Source organism: Cuculus canorus, chromosome 7, assembly GCF_017976375.1.
Source record: "Cuculus canorus isolate bCucCan1 chromosome 7, bCucCan1.pri, whole genome shotgun sequence".
Classification (NCBI taxonomy): Eukaryota; Metazoa; Chordata; class Aves; order Cuculiformes; family Cuculidae; genus Cuculus; species Cuculus canorus.
In genome coordinates this window covers 19577543-19598005 of record NC_071407.1, presented here as the reverse complement: position 1 = coordinate 19598005, position 20463 = coordinate 19577543, and the positions used below count along the sequence as shown (strand labels likewise).

The window sequence follows — 20463 nt, the reverse complement described above, 5'->3', positions numbered from 1 at the left end:
GAGGAGATAGTTAATCTGCCCTGCTTGTTATCGGTCCACTCTGAGATAGGAAAGCTGGTCTTTACAGTGTCTTCTAACAAGATATTTCTTGTGATCCTACCTTGAGGAAAAAGTACAATTTAACACAACTTACACTGCACTGTGTCCAACTTCTAAGGTCATTGAGATGGGAATAAACATGACAAAGCAGCTTGTGAAGAGAGGAAAAAGTAGGTAAAACGCAACCTTTGTTAAGGTTGCCTTTGTTAAGCCTGGTAGTTTCACTGCCAATTAACAAGTAGATGACCCATGATATAGTAAATAACATTTTGTCAATTAATAACATTTGTCAAGGTTGCACATTAGCTTTCCAGCAAAACTAATCAATTCAGTGAACTAACAGCACTATTAATTTCATATGGGTTCACTAGAAAATGCATTTTTGTGGTTCATTTTCCCAACCAGATTCCAATTTCTAGAGGTATTTATTATTCATAAGTACTTACCATATTAATACAGGAAGGAACCAGTTGCTGTTTGTGCCCATATAGTACAGCTTTTAGTCCTTGAACAGATGACTTTTTAAAATATTTGGTTTAACAACTGCTATTGTTTGTACATGACAGCACAACTGATTGCATTTAGGTAAACAAAGCAATATATCTGGATCATTTAGATATTAAAGAGGCTTAAAAGACATTAGAAGAAATACATTAGTGTTGTTTACTCATTCATTGTCTACTTCAGTCTTTTCCATATTAAGTATCTTTAATATTCTTCATACATGTATCACTTCACACAAAATTCTGTAAGAGTTTTAACTTGTTTACATTTTCCACAACACTGATAAATTCAACAACTAGCTAATGTGTAAAAATCAGAATATGAAAATTACTCAAAAGAGTCAAGTTAATGATCAAACTGAGTGTAGTTGGTAAGACAAGCAAGTAGTAAAAAAGATGGCAAGTCTATTTGGTTTTAAAAATTATTTTCTTTTGAATACTGTAAGAAATTCTCTGCAGTCGGGTGTTTAAACACAATTTGTAAAAAAGGTGGCAGTAACTTAAAAATGAGCAAGCAAACAGCAATGTGTAAGAACTGCAGACTGACTAAATTTGGGAGGACCATTTTCTTAAGTGCCATATAGATGGCATTTTGTAGAGATGAGAAAAATTGAGATCTAGATTAAAGTTATATTTATTTCTAAAACACCACAAAGATAGATGGTTAGATAAGAATTGTAAGAAAGACAAGAAGTGTTGTCCATTGATTAAGCTCATATCAATAACTCTGTTAGCTGCTCTGGAATGTACCATTACTTAGTAAGTATCTTGTTAGCAGGGTGCAAAGGGTATTTCTTTGCTTCCTTCTTGTCTTTGGGGCAGGACACGCAGCAATCTGGTTTTAGCCTTAAATAAAAGTATATGTTTCTTTTCCCTGACTGTTGATCTGAGAACTGGGTGAAAGAGTCAATGTACTGCCTTTCTTCTGCTCCCTCTGCCAGATACAAAGAGAGAAATAGGAATGCACCTAAGAAATACCAGGTGTGTGGGCAACCCTGACAGACTGGGAATAGTTATTTTTGGTACATCTAAATGATGAAGTGGAGTAGAGACTCAATCTAGCTCTTGCAGTTTGGAAAACACTCTCAGCTACTCTTAAGTCTTCTTAATATATATAAAAAAGAATGCACACAATTTCCAGAGGAGCAGGGTGCCTTTTCTATCTTTGCATAAAAGCTTTGAGGTGGTTCATATGCCTTCAATTCTGAGAGCTGGGGTTTTCTAAGGGACTGAAGGAAATATCAGTGATTCAGAGCTGAATCTTAAAAAACAGACACTGTAACAATTAAGATTTACATTGGATCACAGGAGAGGAATTCAGAAACCCCAGTGAATTATCCCTGTGTCTCGACCATGCCCAGAAAGAATTTGGTTCCACAGAACGGGGTAAAAAAGTCAGCGCATTGAAAAGGGAGTCACTTTGAGCTACATACAATCACTGACCATAGAGATTGGAATGAAGTTCCAACTCCTTTCTGGAGTTTACATTTGGGGAGGTTTCTTTTCCAAAGAACTATGTTAATAGAAAACTCACACGAAAAATGAGACTCCATCGTGCAGCCTCCCTCAGTTAGGAGGAATCCAAATCCATTTCTGCTGCTCAGAAAGGTACCGTTGCTGATGCTTGTGCATTATTCTGGGTAGCAGAAGGGACTTGCAACTTCTTCTGTTGGAACTAGGCTCAGTAAACAACCCATGTCAAATTAGCCAAACAGATAACACAAAGAGGAGCACCTGTAGCCTGTACATCTGCTCACATGCACATATGCACACACGCTGGGAGATTTTAAGGGTCTTAATTTTACCTTAGTTACCTAAATTGTGGCTAAATCCTACTCTGGGTTCCCAAACCCCTTATCGGTTCAGCCTCTGAGAGCCTAAGTCCCTTGGGCTCTTCTGAAAATTACAGCCTACGTTTTTTCTAGGGGCATGTTCCCGCATTGAGTTATCTAGAGCTGTGCAGATGAGCACTAAGCATCTCCTTTGCTTTGATGAGTGCTGCTTCAGCTGGTGTTTCTATATGAGGAGAAACCCCTTTCCCTTCCCAAGAAGTGCTCTCTGCAGAGGTCACTGATCTGGAGGTGGGGATGATGATGTAGAAATTGGTATCATCTACTTGATACGTCTGTGGGGAATGGCAGCCACCGCTGGTCTGTTCCCCAATGATGAGAGCTCTGCCCAGTCTCTTCATGATGTATACGAATTCTTCAGCAGCTCCAGCTGTCACAGCACTGGTGAGGATTATTAGCCCCTTCTGAGAGCCATACCTTTCCCCTGTCAGAAAAGACAAAAAGCATCAGAAAATGCATAATTTTTCAGAAATTTATTTGCATAGTAGAGCAAGAGAAGCCATGATACAACACACTTCATTCCCTTCTTGCTATTAACAACCAAAGAAAATAGGAAATGTACTTTGTACCTACAATGGTGGTAAACACTTTTTACACTAGCCGAGCCTCTATACTATAAAAAAGACTTTCACCCTATGTGGAGCTTTTGTGCCATCAGTTTCTGGTTATGAGCTTCAGAAGCACAAACACCAGCTCAGGCTTACTACTGCTGGCTCCTCAGCGGCTTTGAGTTTTACAGGAGCTCAAGATTCCATCAGAGGAGTGGGATAGGCAGGTGAGGAAAGCAACATTTTCTGCTGTTCCAGCAGGAACACTCAAAGCTCAGCCAGCAGAATCTTCAGTTTCACTCTCATACCTGCTCTAGGAACATGGCTGTGACAGAACTTGGCCTGAAAACTATGTGGGTGGCATTTTATGAAATTATAATTATAGTGTTTTCCCCAGTCTTTTTATAGTCTATAAATGAAAGCTCTTGCATGGCCTTTGTCCCAAGCCCTTCAACAAATACCCCTTTATTATTACGATCTGAGTCAAATTATCTCCTTTTCTTATATAAACCAACTGACGAAAGTAGGAGGCTTTTTGCATTTTATTTTCAATGTATCTGAAGATGCTAAATACTTTTTGAGAGCTTAGCTGCTTTGAAAAGGTGGCCAATGCATCGTAAGTAGGACTTGATAACTTCAAAACCGTTCTAAACTGCTCTAAAAATCTCATTCTTTAAGTTACAATATGACACATAATTCTCATACTAAGCTGTAAGAGAGGGGTCAATAGCATGGTAATTAATTTTCACACCTTTGGTCTTCTTATTTCACTGTAGATGTAATATCCATCTTAAGACCCTTTCCACTGTAGATATATATAATACAGGACCAGATCCAGCTCCTTTGAACTTATAATATGAGTCTGCCTGTTCTCTTTGATGGGAACTGGAATGTGTCAATAGTAATCATATCCCTTAGCACTGCTCACCTCTGACTGCCTGGGAGAAGAGATGAACTCTGAAGTCAGTGAAAAGGTTTAACCATTTCAGCACGTTCCATGCCAATAATTGCAGACACCATTGTGATGCCTTTTTTGGTACTATCTTAACTTTATTGGGGAAAATAATTAAAGTCAATATTTGAGGCTTTTTAGCACTCTAATTGCAGTGTATGAGCACTGAAGAGTTCTGTTTCTGCATGTCACAGCATCCTGTCAACTTCCATAAACACTGGGGCAGGGTGTGTGCATGTGAGTGCATCAGATGTCAACGTTCAGTGTTTTCTTTCTCTCTTACATCCTCTGGACAAACTGGTCAATTGTGGATGTTTCATTTACTGAAACAGTGAATTTCACAGGTGGGAGATGAGGAGCTACATATAAAACTATGTGTGAGCATTGGAAAAGATATTGCTAGAGGTCTAGGCAGTACAGGATTTGGTTTTAATGTTAGCAACTTTTAAAAGGAACAAATCACAACTGCTCTACACAGTATTCAGCTAATCTTCTGGGGATCAGTTTACAAACCTCTGTGCCTAACATGCCTCACTCCTAGGAGTGATAAACTGTTATTGATAGATGGCTTTGAGAGACACGGCTAAAACACACATTTTTACATTCTTTGTCTGCTTAAACTAATCATGGCAGGTGCTTTCACCAAGTGAGTTATGATGTCTAATGGCTCACTTTAAAATACACACAAAGAGACATCTGAAATGAAAAGTTATTCTAAAAAGAAATTGTCATTTTACCTTTGAGTTCTGGCTGGGTCCATATTTCCTTTACTGAGTCACTGGGTCTGTCATAAACTTTGTCCAAGAGAATCTGGTGTCCTTCGTCAAAGAAGTATGAACACAGGATTGCAATGGAAGTGGTGGAGCCTCCGATATTGTTCCTTTTCAAAAATTAAAAATGTTAGGGAAACAGTTGAAAATTTATGGAAGACAGTAAATGTCCATTCCAAGTTTTGTTCCTTAACATCCATACTGAAAGGAGTTATAGCTACATTTTGATACATTTACATTCATTTACCGCATCAGCTTTGGTACATTTACCAGAGAAACAAAATCCTGTCTAAGATTCTTGGACAGTTATTGCCCTTAACTGACTTCAAAAGCAAACATAAAACTGAATGGTCTATTTTTATCTTGTTCAACCTGGAAAAAAAAAATCAGAAAGTAAGCAAAGGCTTAATCTGCAGAGAAACACCAGATTCTTGTTATTCTTCTACTCTGAATAACCCATGCTAGCATAAATAATCCATATTAGGGATCTGAACAGGCTGGACCGATGGGCTGAGACCAATGGCACGAGGTTTAACAAGGCCAGATGCCAGGTCCTACACTTGGGGCACAACCCTATGCAGTACTACAGACTAGGAAAAGCCTGTCTAGAAAGCTGCCTGGAGGAGAAGGACCTGGGGGTGTTGGTTGACAGCCGACTGAACGTGAGCCAGCAGTATGCCCAGGGGGCCAAGAAGGCCAATGGCATCTTGGCTTGTATCAGAAATGGGGTCACCAGCAGGTCCAGGGAGGTTATTCTCCCTCTGTAGTCAGCACTGGTGAGACCACACCTCGAATACTCTTTTCAGTTCTGGGCCCCTCACCACAAGAAGGATGTTGAGGCTCTGGAGCGTGTCCAGAGAAGAGCAATGAAGCTCGTGAGGGGGCTGGAGAACAAGTCTTACGAGGAGGGGCTGAGAGAGCTGGGGTTGTTTAGCCTGGAGAAGAGGAGGCTGAGGGGAGACCTTATTGCTCTCTACAACTGCCTGAAAGGAGGTTGTGAAGAGGAGGGAGCTGGCCTCTTCTCCCAAGTGACAGGGGACAGGACAAGGGGGAATGGCCTCAAGCTCTGCCAGGGGAGGTTCAGGCTGGACATCAGGAAAAAAAAATTAATGGAAAGCGTCATCGGGCACTGGCAGAGGCTGCCCAGGGAGGTGGTTGAGTCACCTTCCCTGGAGATGTTTAAGGGACGGGTGGATGAGGTGCTGAGGAGCATGGTTTAGAGATTGTTAGGAATGGTTGGACTCGATGATCCAGTGGGTCCTTTCCAACCTTGTGATTCTATGATTCTATGATATTGGCAGTGTGAGTAGATAACTAAATCCTAATATTTAAATATAGATCCTAATTTAAACATCTGTTTGTGGAACTGTTGTGTTCTTATTTTCTTCTGCACACAATGAGAGTACTTGGTGTTCGGCAACATACAAGATCTGGCTGTTTCTTTCTGTGCCTAGAGATGGTGTTAGCTGTTTTGTTTAGGATAGCCATTTTTTAATACTTTGGTTGTAGCTTAATTTTACCAGTTTCTGAAGAGTAAATTTACCGAAGAGCCTAAGTGTCATTGGAGAACCCCTGTTATGAATATACACATTGGAATATGAAATTATCTTTTATCTGTCACTTTTTGCTAATATTAGAGCACATACAGCCCTGGAAATGTTTTACTTTGCTCATTAGTAGGAGATAGATACAATGCTTTCCTGTAGATGAGTGCTTGGCAACAGATATTCTAGTAAAAACCTGCTAGAAAATGAGTTTTGTTCAGCCCAGACCATAACTAAGTTTTTCACCTCCAGGAAAGGATTAGACAATCCGTGAGGCCTCAGTCCCAGAGAATGAAGCTACCTCATTATTTTGCAGCATTTGGGAGCTGTATGCTGGATTCACACTGCGACTGGCTAGAAATGAAATAAACCTCTTTAGTGTATCTCGGATAGCAGCTGACTGAAAACCAGAGCAAGAAATAGGAAAGACCCAGTCCTATCTCAAATCTGTTGGAAGATGGTAGTGCCTTTGCTGAATTTGAATTCAGTCACAGGTGGATGTTTATGGTTCCTGCTCTGCCTAATCTGCTTACATGGTGAGATAACTCTCTGCTCTCATCACTGTACTCATCTGTTCCTGCACATGCTGCAGATCCCGGAAAAATATTAAGAAGATTACCAAGTATTGAGAGCCCCATGATGGCGATGCACAGAAGTGTTTCTAGCATTAAAACCAAGTTCTTACAAAGGCCTTAATTTCTTTAGTAGATATTTAGAATGTTCTGGGCTCACAAACATTTAAGTCTGGACCAAAACAAGGGAATGACTTACCTAAATACTCTATGGGAAATGTATATTTGTGATATTCATCTGTTTTGATAGCTGGCGAGGGATGCCATATTCTGGCTAATGAGATTTGAAGCATTGCTGACACACTGACACACTGGACTGTCCAATAGAATACTAAGTTGAGAGCAGGCACAGGATGCTGAAGCTTGCTGCAGCAGGGCCTAGGAGTGCTGCAGTACCTTTAAGCCACCTTTGTGCTCTGTGCACAAGGGTTATTCTAAATAGGACTGATTGCCCAGGATAATTTTGCACTGCAGATATGGCACACTAGATATTGTAACATAGCCCCACACAGGGTCTGGTTTTTTGACTGTTCAGTCACTTGACTACTGCCTGCAGTAAAAGATTTAATTAAGTCATATATATATAAATATAAAATTAATACAAGGCACGTGCAGAGTTAGAATAGAAGGAAATCAGAAAAAGAAAACACAGTAAGAATCCAGAATTGCATTCTGCAACTTATTCCCCAAATTTGCATATTTAGGTCTAAACATCTCAAGTGATAGTACAATTTATCTTGAGATATACTTCCAGACTGTTATTGTTTTCCTTGGCTGTTTTCCTTTTCTCATTTAATCACAGCAATGTTAGCCAGTAAACAGGACAGTAAGCCATGTAAAGCTAATTCAGTTACAAATAAAATGTTGTTTTGAAAGAGCTTTGGTTATTTGCCATTCAAAAGTTTACCTCATGTCTATGATTAATGCATCTGTGTGAACAATTTTCTTCCAAACATGCTCTAACAGTAGGTTGGACACCTGGGTTAGAAGTTCACAGTCTCCAAACATATCGAATCTCAGATAGCCGATGTTGTTTTCAAATACATTTGTGTGGAATGAAAATTTAATCAGATCTTCAAATACTTCTGGAGGAGGGATCTGAAAGAGTTTGGAAAAACAAAACAAATCATTCGTTGGCACTGACATCTTGGCACAAGATTTAAAAAGAATTTTGTGGGTCAAATTCAGTCCAGGTGGGACATATGTGAGGAATGTGACCAAGTTTAAAGAACATAATGAGTGATGTTAAGATTTTTGCATATTAAACATACATTGGAATTGGCTGCTGCACTGTTTGCCCAGTACAGTGTGCATCGATAGCATGCCCAGAATCTGGATCAGGCGCATATTTATCATGGCTCAGTTTATTTTTCAAAAATACAGGAATTTCCTTGGACCAAAGAGGCTGAGCAGGCCACAGGAACCATTCCTAAGAGTGCAGCATAGGCAACTATCCCAGGAGTACCACCCAAGCCCACTTATTTCTTTTAGCAGTTCTTTTTAAATAAGTCACTTGGGACATTTATAAGCCCCTGACTGGCCTCAGCTGACAAACAACTGCTGGCTACAGGTGAGGTTGGCCCCAGCTCCTCTTAGTGAGTTAGTCCCTGTGACAGTGAGGAACCTGATGTGTTGGGTGTGTGCTAGCATACTCATGAGGTAGACACGTTAAATCTCTTATATAGTGGCCGTGTGCCTGTAGTCTCATGTGTTAGGCTGTGATTAATTTAATTTTATTTATTTTATGCTATTAAACAGCAGACTTTTTTTTTAATAGCAGTGTGTAGCCAACTAATAAAGTTATCCCAGTAATCCCTACATGCATTGAGGATATAGCCCGCTTCTATTGCCCAACTTATGCTCTGCATGCACGTGTCTGAAAATGGAAGGCTTTCCTTCAGCTTAAGGAGATAAGGCTTTGGGGTATATACGACTTATGTGACCTTCAGCAGCTTGGCCTTTTCTCCTCAGGGTTGCTGTGAAAATGATTTTATACTTGCTTTTTAACCAGTTGCCCTCTGCCGTAGCTCATCCTCAGACAATCTATACTTTTATGGCCAAAAGAACAAGCAGTCAGCCGTGAGCCATATGTTAAAAGATGCTTTTCCAACCAGCAACATGCCACAGATTTTGGGAGGCATTTGAGCTTTCTGCAACTGTAGAGGAGTCAGGCAATCTCCTGCCCTGCATGTAGTGCTTTGGCCTGGGGCTGCATTCCTGCCAAAAGTAGGTCTGACACAGAGAAACAGAGTTTCCAAGGTGTGTGAATGCAGCTGTATTTGACACAGCTCAAGCACTTTACATTTACCCAGGGAAAAATTACCCACCATATGCCACTTCTGGCTGGCCCAGGCTGCTTCATCATTCAGCACCTTCAGTATGCCAAAACTGCCAAAATTTCAAACATTAATTTAAAAGGTGTTGGCCAGTAGTAGTTGATCTGAGCAAATTCTGCTGAGTTCTTTTCTGTACCCTTCTTTCTCACTGTATTTTGTGAAAGTAACCATTGTATCTGGACTGTAAATATAACACTCCAGCTCTACTGAGTTTGTCATTTCCAATCGACTACCCAGTGACAGCAATGCTACTTGATCTGCCCATGGTACTTTGATTAACAAATCACAGTTTTGAAGAATATATCCAGCATGCATTGCATTGTTCTGTCAGAGCTTATCTCTACTTCAGAAGTACTATGTTCCCCCAGGAGAAAAAAAAACATCATTCATTGGTAACATCTACAAATAAAATTGATGCGTTACTCTCAGCCACTTACTAATGATATTTTAACTGAACACATGGATTTCTTAGCTCTGTCTCCAACAATAACTAGATGCATACACATGAACGCATTGATTAAGAATAATCTCTCTGTCTATGCTTGGTAATTTTTTCCCTACTTGTTCTTTTACTGTGCTGCATCACATCTTTATCCACTGAGGACTTCAGGACTTGCCAGCACTGTTGCTAACTCTTGGAAATACATTACAGATTTTAAGTTGGGCTGGTTGCTCTTCAAGCTAATAATGAATATGCAAGATTCTTAATGAAACTCTTCTTTATCTTCATTGCTGCAGGGAAAGGTATGAAAATGTCTCTATTTTAAAGTCTCTAAGGAGAGAAGTCAGAATAAAACTGCTCAGAATGTAATTTTGCAGGGGTGGGGAAAGCCTCTAGATTTTTAAGCAAAAGAGAGGAGGAAACTGGGAAAGTAGAGAGTTACTGTCCTGGAGAACTGCAGGTTCACTACACTGGAACCATGGGCCACGTGCTGCTGGTAATTAAAGAGATACGTCAAGCTTCAGAGAGCAACAGCATGCTCTCCTTTGGAAGGCAGGGTTCTGTTTGCAGGCCAAGGACAGTCTGGGACAGGATGCAGCTGAAAGTAAAATCCTGCTGCTCAGTCAGGCAATGTTTACATACAAATGACTTGATGTTAACTATAAACCCTCAGATGCCTTAATAAGAACACTATAAGCAATGTGGGCAGAGTGCAGGGCCTGCAACCTAACACCACTTAAGCCAAGGAAGACTTGTTTTCATTAACTATGTAGGGTTTCCAGCCCTATTCTGCAATCCCTTTCCTCAAATGAATGGCCTAATTGGAACAAGTGATGTGGCACAAAATGGACCTAGAATGCTGCCCTGGGACTCATGCAGGGAGCTTCTTCCTTAGTTCCGTTACTCACACATACTCCAACCATGGCAAAAGTACTTTTGCAGCTGTGTCTCTCTTCCCTCTTTTCTCCCCGTTCACCTCTCACCTAAGTTGTTTTGTCTATTTAGATGGAAATTGTATTTTCATAGCTAATTTTATTCTGGCCATTGCAATGTAACTCTGATTTCCATTAAGGTTGCTAGCGTTGTCAACTTCTAGCTGTTAAAATATTATCAGCCCACAGTCTCGTGCAGTTGTAACTCCTGAAACTGGTTTAAGAACCTTGAGGTCTTGGGGGCTGGGTAGTGGGGTTGCACCTTTCTTTCTCAGTATGACATTTGGTTCCTTCTGTACCCTTACAGGCTGGAATGGAACCATCCATCCTAGTAGGTCCTCCAGTTCAAGAACTGAGCAGGATCAGCTGTATCCCTAGCAACCAATTCTCATTTGCTCTTGAAAACACCTGTATCACTGAGTGATTTCCAGGCAACTCAGTCTAGTATGTCACTACCCTTACTGTTACCTAGATACTTTTAACATATAGTATACACAGACTGAGTTCCCTACTTTCTACAGTTTAAGTGCATTACCTCTTGATCTATTTACCATGGACAGGAGAATGGATTATTCTCTTAATATTTGAAACAGTCTCTTACTGAATCTGAAGACAATTTTCATGTCTCCTCTCAGTTTTCTTCTCTCTTGAATAAATTACTCAAATCTTTTAAACTTTTTCCAGATGACTCTTATTCAGTTTTCTCTTTACTCCTGTTCCTCTTTTCTGCTCTCTTCCCATTTGAACCACATAGTTTCAGAAATCATAGCCCAAGACTGCGCATAGTATACTTTAGCTGAACTGCCTTTAGAGCTGAATGTAGCAGAAGACTTCACATCTTACTGATTATACTATATATCTACTTACGCATTCCAGTTAAATGATTTTTTTTTTTTTTTTTTACTCAAAAACTTGAAAAACTTGACTCTATTGACTGGTATTCAGCTTATGAAGTCTGAAGAACCCATATACTTTTCCACAGGGCTCCCCCTAAAATAAGCCATTTTCCTCCTAGAGATGCACACTTAATTATTATCACCCCAGAAATTTTCTAAGAATCCTGTATATGATGTTATTTAACCTCATCCTTTTTTCAACAGATAATTTCTCTGATTAGTCCAGAAGTGTAGCTTTGACTTCTAATCTTGCCCTCCATTGCACCAAGACAGGCAGGATGAGAGGGTTACTACATGCAAAAGCTGCAACGCTGTGTGACAGTGCTCTGGAAGGTATTAAAGAAGATTATTTAAGGCTCTCAGTCCCCATTGAAGGAGTACAGGACAGTGTGAGATACTATACTTTCAACCCACAAAGTCTAGCACTGCACAGCAATGTGTAAGCCAGTTTAAACAATGCACAGTTTCTAAGACACTTAATGCAAGCCAGCAAGCAGCTATTTTCTAGTCAACACCATGGAAGATTACATTTGAAAGGAAATTCTGAGAATACAGTTCATAGCTGAACTTTCATTTTCATCCAAAATTCATTGACAATTCCTTTTCTGCATCAAATGCAAGATGCAAACATGAACTGCAAAAGTTGAGGAGTCAATCAGAGTTAAACACAACACATTTTTCTGGTTTGCTTCAACTTGTATAGTTCCACTGATTTTACCATGGTTATGTTGATATAAATCACAATTTTATGGGCCCATATCAATTTTTTTCCCACCTGTTAGCAATAGATGTAGCAATTTGATTTTCTATATTGACACTTTGAGGCTAAGCATTTTGATTTCGGTTGTTGATAAAAGGACATAAGCAAACTATACTCTTTTCTGGTGTGAAACATCTGCAATTCTTGCCTCCTTCAGCAAGGACAATACTCTGCTATAGATACATATCATTTATCTGGGAAAAGAAGGACTTCAAGTGCAGGAACAATTTCTCTTTATAAAGGATTCCTTTTTATCTTTTTTTTCTCTTATCATTATTTTCAACTTCTCATTTGAAACATTAACACAAATATTCTGTTAGGTATGAAGACTGCATTAAAAGAATTTGGACATGATCAAGTGGCCAAAAGAGTCACTTGGGAACATTCTTATCACTTAAAACTGACGTAACACATTTGCCAAAATCAGGCAGCTAGTCTTCCGTAGGTAGTCTACAATGCTCAGATAGTCATGAACACAAATGTTTCAGTATAGAAAGGAAAATATGACTGGAGGGAAAGAGAGGCAAGCAGAAGAATAAGAAGTATCGAACTGTGCATCAGCAAGTTTATAGAGCTCTGCTTTATAAGGAAAATGCTGTTTTCTGAATCAAAAAACAATATATGCAACATTTGCCTCTGGGAAGCCTGACTATGGAAAGTGGCGTTTATGCAGCAGACGACTCCATCTAGCAGTGACCTTGCTGCTGCTGCTGCTGCTGCTGCAGAGGAGACGTTCACTACCCTGTAATATGCTTCAGCAGCTATTCTAGTGTAGCAGATGCAAAGGTCTACATGCATTTCACTTGTCTCCTATGTCCCATCCCATCCTTCCTGCAGTTATTCATCGTCACTTTCATTTAATTGTGTTGGATCTGCTTCACTGTCAAGGTCATAATCAGGAAAATCCCACTGTCAAGGGAAATGTTGGCTTGGAAGGTAGGTAGCACAAGTGAAAAACTAGCTCTTAGGTTTTTGAGGAATAAACATGATACAGATTAAAAGAGTCACTATATCCATGTATAGGACTGTCAAAGAAAATAATTTACAAATGTAGTTAGTGCCATCATGTAAGCTTCACTGCTCTCTGGGGTATTGGTATGGGATATTCCTGAAATGTTCCACAGAAAGCATCCCTCTTGGCCCTGCAAAAGCAAGGCAGGAAATGAAGGTTCTCATGCTGCAGTGTTCTCTGTGGAATAGATGAACTTTCTTTTACCTTGATCCCACAGAGAAGCCTTTATTTCAATTACTTCAGTGACTTCATCACTCACCCTCTTTTGCCTTAGAATGTCTTAACATTGTTCTTTTGTCTTTTTTGGTTCCCAGTTTCCTCAAGCACTATGAGAGAATGCGCACATCTTTGGAAGCAAAAGAGACCCATGCTTCTTCTGTGCTATTTATGCATTATTTCCCCTTGAAGAAATCTCACACTTGTCCTGATTTTCATCCACACTGACGTGATCCTTCTTATGGATGTGTTTCTGACTTCTTCCAATCATTTTATTTGACAAAGAACTGATGTAGAGGCATTAATCAGTGCAATGGTGTTTCCTCGGTAGATCTATCAACTTCAGAATTTCACATTATGTGACAAAAAATATATTTGTCCCGTAGATTCTGTTCTCAACATTCAAGGTCTGAATAAAGTAAGTCAGGTTTAAACAGGCAAAAATAGCCAACAATGTCTGTTCACATCCTTCAGTGAAAACAGTGACTAATTTGCAAGATGGGCCCACTTTGTAGAAAGGGGAGAAATTACCATGTTTCACTACTGATATGTTGCCAATAATTTAGCAGGCAGCTCTGTAAAAAAACATATTTAGAGTGAAATTTTCTACACCCAACAAATGTAGGATAGGAAGAGAGTGATGGAATGAAAAAATCTTTTAATTAATTATTTCAATTTAAGCTTAGAGGAGAGAATGGTGGTTAACAAATTTGAAAAAAATGTCCTCCTCTGGCAATACTTAGACTTTGTCCTTGACCTTAATGTTGGAGATAACACTGCAGAGGTCATGCCCACTTTAAATCATTTATGCCAAAAACTTCAGAGGGTGGAAGCTCACAGATTTCCTCCCCAAGGAAACATTTAATAGTTACCTGACACTTGGTATATTCTGGTTCATTGCAAAGGCAAATGAATTCTCTTCAAAAGTAATTTTATGAGTCCCTGGAGAAAAGATATCTCTGATAGCCATGTGAGAGCAGTAGCCAGAAAGGGGCTAACTCCATCCAAGAAAGGGATCAGGTTATCCTAACCCTCCCTTTAATTTGAAGATGGAATTTTAACAAATGCTCCTGGGAACTCCCTCCAGCACAACAATGAACAAGAAAGATTGCCAAGGCAGACCACTGTATAAATACCCAGGCTCAGAACAAAGCACAGACTGTTATGCAAACCACACAGCAAGGGCAAAAGTAGATTATTAAAAATCAGTTTCCCCCAGGGGTCACCTAACTTCCACCCAGATCCTTCTTCCAAAGTATTTCTAGCTCACTGGGAAACTGTCTGAAGCTGAGCATGAGATACAATCAGAATAACTTGCCACTGTCACTACCAAATGACTTGCTTGTTAATCTGGTGTAACAGAAGTCAGGTACAGAAATTATGCATAGAAATATTCACTAAAAAGTATGTGTCTGCAGGTTTTGTATGCATTTACCCTGTTACAACCAAATTTTTCTTAAATTACAAACTCAGTTTGTAAATAGTGACTTTCTGCATTAATTCATTGCAACTTTAAGGCCCATAGCTCTGGAAGAGGTGGGATCACATAGACAATGAGATATCTTCCTTCAAACTGTGAAGCCCTGTATATTTGCTTACGGTGGATGGCAAGCCAAAGCGATTCACAACCTGAAGGTTGTTCCCAAAATGCATGCATCCAGAACTACCATCTACTACCGCAAGCTACTACACTGACCTGCCTTAGTGTCAGACAGAGCTCAGCCTCCAAAACCCACTCAGACACTGGCTTCTTTTCTGGGTACAGGCTGGTGGGTTTATGATACGGGCTAGAAATACGAGAAGATATCTGACTCAGCACCCCCACTCTAGCTGGCATCAGTATAGCTGGGTACAAGAGAACTGTACCTGTTTTGGCATGATCCCTGGGATGCTGTCCTTGGCATGTTCAGGGATGTAAAGTAATTTCAGGTGCTTATCATCAGAAAGAGCTTGCAAGTTGGCAGTCACTCTCCTGGCCAGTTCCTCTTCCGTATTAAGCCTTTTATAACTGTCCTTATTGGTGCTCTTGATGAGGTTGGATGCTATGACAGCCCCAATGTCCACAAATGCATAATTTTTAGCCACAAGCTTGCCTACAGTTTGCAGTGTCTGTGGCACCTGGGCACGCAGGTTGGCAATGTGCTGAGCTACAGCCATGGCTTCACTGGCTTGGATGGTGATGTGTGGCTCCACCCCAGACACGCTCCATACTTTGCCAGTGACTGGGCTGAGCACCACTTGGCTGGGGATGGAGGCATATAAGGAACTGTTACCAACACGATAAATGCCCACTGAAAGTGAACCACCTACGGTGGGCTCACCAATAACTGTAGCCCGATGTAGATCCTTCATAGAGCGAGTGAAAGCTTCAGCTGCTGAGCCACTCATGTGGCTTGTTAGGATGTAGATGTCTTTGACAGAGCCGTATCTCTTGCCAGTGACTTGGGGGAGAGTCCACACCTCTGTGCTGCGGGAGGTACTACGATCAAAGACAGTGTAGAGGTGTTGCCGAGGCTCAGGCTCGAAGAAGTAGGAACAAAGTATTGGGATGGCAGTGGAGTAGCCACCTGTGTTGTACCTCATGTCAATAATCATGGCATCTGTGTCCACCAGCTTGTTCCACACCATCTGTAGCAGCTGAGGTCCAATGGCCTTCACTGTTTCTGCCTCAGCCATCATGTCAAAGCGAAGGTAGCCCAGGTTGCCTGGCAATACCTCTATTTTGAAGAGTGCCTCAATGATGTAGCTTAGCTCCTCAGGGCTGGGAATCATGTTGGGAAGCTGTTCTTCTGGTGTTGGTTCCACATGGCTGTGGAAGACATGAAGCCGATGATCCCCTGAGGCCTCCTGCAAGTCACTGGTAAGCTGGGAAGCCAAAGTCTCAAAGTCTACAGCTGATCGATAACCTCCTTGGGCCTGTTTGGTTCTGAGCATAGCACTGGCCTTACCAGCCACTTCTGGGATGGCATAATGAGCCTCTAGGAGTTGCCCAGTACCCTCTAAAAGTCCTCTCATATTCTTGTGGAAAGCTAGTACCTCTTCCGCCTTCTCCAGTGCATCCTCAGCCAACACTATGGCATCAGGCACAACTCCTCCACCCACCCAGCTTTCCCCATGGTTATCAATGAAGGTAATAACAGGAACTGTGATAGTTAGACCACAGGTTATTCCCTGTTCAGGCTGCAGTAGAGGGAAGGTGCGGGTGTGCGAGAGGCTTCCTGCGGTAATCTCACCAATCAGTGTGGCACGGCCCAGGGACTGCATGAGGTAAGCAAACTCTTCAGCTGCTGTAGCAGTATGGTGGCTGGTGAGAAGGTAGATGCCACGCTTAGCCCCATAGGGCTGGCCCAGCAGTTCTGCCTGGCTGTTGTGCTCCTGTGTGTGGTTGGTGCGCCTGTCATAAGTTGTGAAGAGATGCACAGGGCCAGCAGCAGGATCTTGGAAATAGGAGAGTAGAACAGGCACAGCAGAGGAGGAAGGGCCCCCAGGGTTGTAACGTAGGTCCATGATCAAGCTCTCCGTATTTTGCAGGGGTTCCCACACTTTGTGGACAATGTAAGGTCCCAGCTTAGCAAGAACAGATGCATCAGCAAACTCATCAAAGCGCATGTAGCCAATGTTGCCTGGCAGCACTGACACCTTGAAGACAGTATCCACCAAGGCATGCATCAGTTGCTCGTTGTCAGGTAAGTTGGCTGCCACTGCAACTGGCTTCTCAGCAGGGAGGGCAGCAGCCTCTCCTGGCATCATGACTCGGACCAACAGGCGGGGGTCTTCAGATAAGGTCTGCATCTCAGTGTTGAGCTTGGTGGCCAGGTCCTCTGCTGACTGCACAGAAGAGAAGTCAGAGGTGCTGAGGTGCCGCAGCAGTGCTGGCACCCGCTCCACTAAGCTGTAGTAGTCTTTTAATAAGTTTGTGAGGCGGCTTATGGTGCCAGGCACTGCTCTGCGCACTGCCAGGATGTCCAGGGATTTCTGCAAGGCTTGTTCTGCCTCAGTAGCCACACATGGCATCACCCCACTCACCTCCCAGCTCTGTCCACCCCCACTCAAGGGGCTCACAGATCGTGATACAGGAACCATCATATAGAAATCAGAGGGGCCAATACGCAGCTTCTGGATGTCTAGTGAGCCTCCAGCTGTCTTCTCCCCAACAGTGATAGCCCTGTTCATGTGCTTGAGGATGTAAGCCACATCTTCAGCCACTCCAGTGGTGTGGTGGCTAATCAAAACAATGACATCCTTGTCTTTGCTGTACCTTTCTCCCAACACCTTTGGCAGGGTCCATATCTCCGTGGTAGTGTTGGAGGGTCGATTATATACAGTCTCAATGTGTAGCGTCTTGTCTGCTTCATACAAGTATGAAATGATGAAAGGGAGGCCAGAAATCTGTCCTCCAGTGCTGTGACGAAGGTCTATCACCAGTGCAGATGTCTCTATCAGCGTCTTCCACACCTTGTCCACCAGAAAAACTCCAACTTTCTGCACAATGTCCTGTCCTATGATATAATCAATTCTCAGGTAGCCAACATTACCCTCCAGCTTGTCATATATGACCACATGTTCAATAAGACTCAGGAGTTGTTCACGAGTGGGAGAAACCTCAGCTTCTTGCTTTGGAGATGCATGTGGTGATGGCTCATAGGAAATCACCAGTCTTGGGTCATTCAGAGCACCCTGCACTCCAGCTGTCAAGACACTGGCCAGCATTTTTGGATCCGAGATGTCCAGGATCTCACCGCTCTTGATTGCTTGTTCAATGGCTTCTTGCATTCCCACTAGGTTTTCAGGATAGCAGTAGTTATCCAGAAGGACTTTAGCCATATCCAGCACTAGAGTTGGCTGAAAGACTTCCTCAGCAGATATGCTGTACATGATTAGTGCTGAAAACAGGAAGAAATGTGTCCTGATCATTTTGTCTCTGTATAGAATAGAAAAGCAATCGTACTTAGGAAAGAAGTCAGAAGCTCTTATCCATCAAGGTGAATGTAGCTCTCCACTGACTCTCTGTGAATCACACTGAAATCCCTGCACTGAATCCAGGTGCACTGAACAGATAAAAATCTTTTATCTGCCTTAAACCTTTAATCTCATTAAAATGGAGTGCATCATCTGAAGTGCACCAATAGATGAAGTTCAGCTTCTTACTAATTCACAGTCCTCTTATGAAACAGTAATAAATTTCAACCATCCAGGAAGATCTTTCTGGCAGTGAATTGTTTCAAAAAGATAATGCATTGACTTATAAACTGGTCCTAGCTTACCCTGATTGTGGTAAAAGAAATTAAATTTTAACTACAATTAGAAGAGAAGTCACCCAGTCTTTTACCATTATTCATAAAAAGCTTATATCAGGAGATTCTTCAGTGACTTAGTTGTATTAATATTTAATATTTTTGCAGGAACTGTTAACAATGTACTGTCTATAGTGCTTTTCACTCTGAGCTGCAAAGGACTCTTCTTACCTTCTATGACTAAGGGGTCCAAACAAGGAACTCCAGACATTTGGAACAGCTTGTAAAATCCAAAGTAATGACACTGTATTAATTTCTGCGCTGAGACCTGCCAACATTTTAAACAGGACTTTGAAATACATTTACCTCAACATAATAAAGCTAAATCTGAGGTGACTTTAATCTTCATAATTTGCACTCAATTAGGATTTACTTGTAATACCATTGAGTAACATATGGCCATGTCTGAAGACAGCTCCTAGCCAATAGACTTGAGGCTCAACATACCAAAATAGAACATGTTGGGGGTGTGTGTGTGTTTTCTTCTGCTTACAATGTATTCAAGACCCTATTGTATTAAGAATTTGAAAGAGGATCAGAATATGTGGGATGCCACTGCAGGCTGTACCCGTGTGAGTTGTCAACATTCAAAGCTTCAGTATGACATGCCAAAAACGTACAAAGATAGATTCTTGGCTTTTAGTCTGAAATGAGTTGCTAACTCAGACATTCTGCTTGCTGGAAGTAGCTGCAAGAATAAACTAGGGAATCTGTGAAGAGCATGTTTTTTTATTGCTTTCAAAATGTCACTTGTTGCTACATATGAATACATGTGAAAGGAAGAGTTTGAAGATGGTGGGATGTACCCTGGCTGGGTATCCTCTGTTGGTATAATGTGTGAGTGTCATAAAATCACAAAATCACAGAATCATTCGGGTTGGAAAAGACCTTTAAGATCCTCAGGTCCAAATGTTAACCTAACACTGCCAATTTTACCACTAAACCATATCCTCAAGAAAAATGAATAAAGCCTGCTACTCATACATGCAAAGTTTACTGCAGTCCCCTTTCTGGGTCATTCAATTGTAGTAATAAAGGAGTTTTGTTAAGTTTCCTCATTTAACGTCTGTATAGGAATAGCCTCATCATCCTATAGTTGATTTGTGTCTGTATGCAACATACAAACACAAATTGATCAAACGAACATAGCCTGCTGGGCTATGGTCTTACTAGCATCACAGACATGGTGGGATGGCTCCTATGACTGGAGTGTTGGAATGGAAGGATAAAGGCTCTTTAGGAAGGACAGGCAAGGGAGACAAGGAAGGGGGCATTGCCTTCTATGTCAGTGACCAGATGGAGTGCATGGAGCTCTGCCTGGGAATGAAAAAGGAACTGAGAGCTTACAGGTTGGTATTAAAGGGAGGGTAAAGAGAGATGATGTTACAGTGGGGGTCTGCCAGAGACTACCATACCAGGAAGACTAAGAAAATTAAGTCCTCTATAGACAGAGAAGGAGCAGCTTCGCATTCACAAGCCCTGTGTTGAAGGGAAAACACAGCAAGGCAAAAGCAATGCAAGAGGTTCTTGGAATGTACTAATGATAACTTCCTTCTTCAAGTCACAGAGGAGCCAAAGAGGAGAGGTGCTATGCTGGACCTTGTTCTCATCAACAAGGAAGGGCTGGCAGGGATTGTGAAGCTCATGGGCAGCCTTGTCTGCAGTGACTGTGAAATAGAGGGGTTCAAGATCCATAGGGCAGTGATGAGGGTGCATGGCAAACTCACTGCCCTAGACTTCAGGAGAGCAGACTTCGGCCTCTCCAGGCATGTGCTTGGTAGAGTACCATGGGGTGAA

At 41.5% G+C, this 20463-nt stretch overlaps 1 protein-coding gene across 1 annotated transcript; it reads right to left on the bottom strand.

Annotated features, from left to right (window-relative positions):
* Nucleotides 1-519: 519 nt before the first annotated feature.
* Nucleotides 520-18407, bottom strand: RBP3 (retinol binding protein 3). The gene is made up of 4 exons (XM_009570687.2): nt 15239-18407; nt 7686-7876; nt 4630-4772; nt 520-2816 (listed from the first exon to the last, which is right to left on the bottom strand). Exons 1-4 carry the CDS (start codon nt 18284-18286, stop codon nt 2488-2490), a joined length of 3711 nt encoding a protein of 1236 aa, XP_009568982.2. The 5' UTR covers nt 18287-18407; the 3' UTR covers nt 520-2487.
* Nucleotides 18408-20463: the final 2056 nt, after the last annotated feature.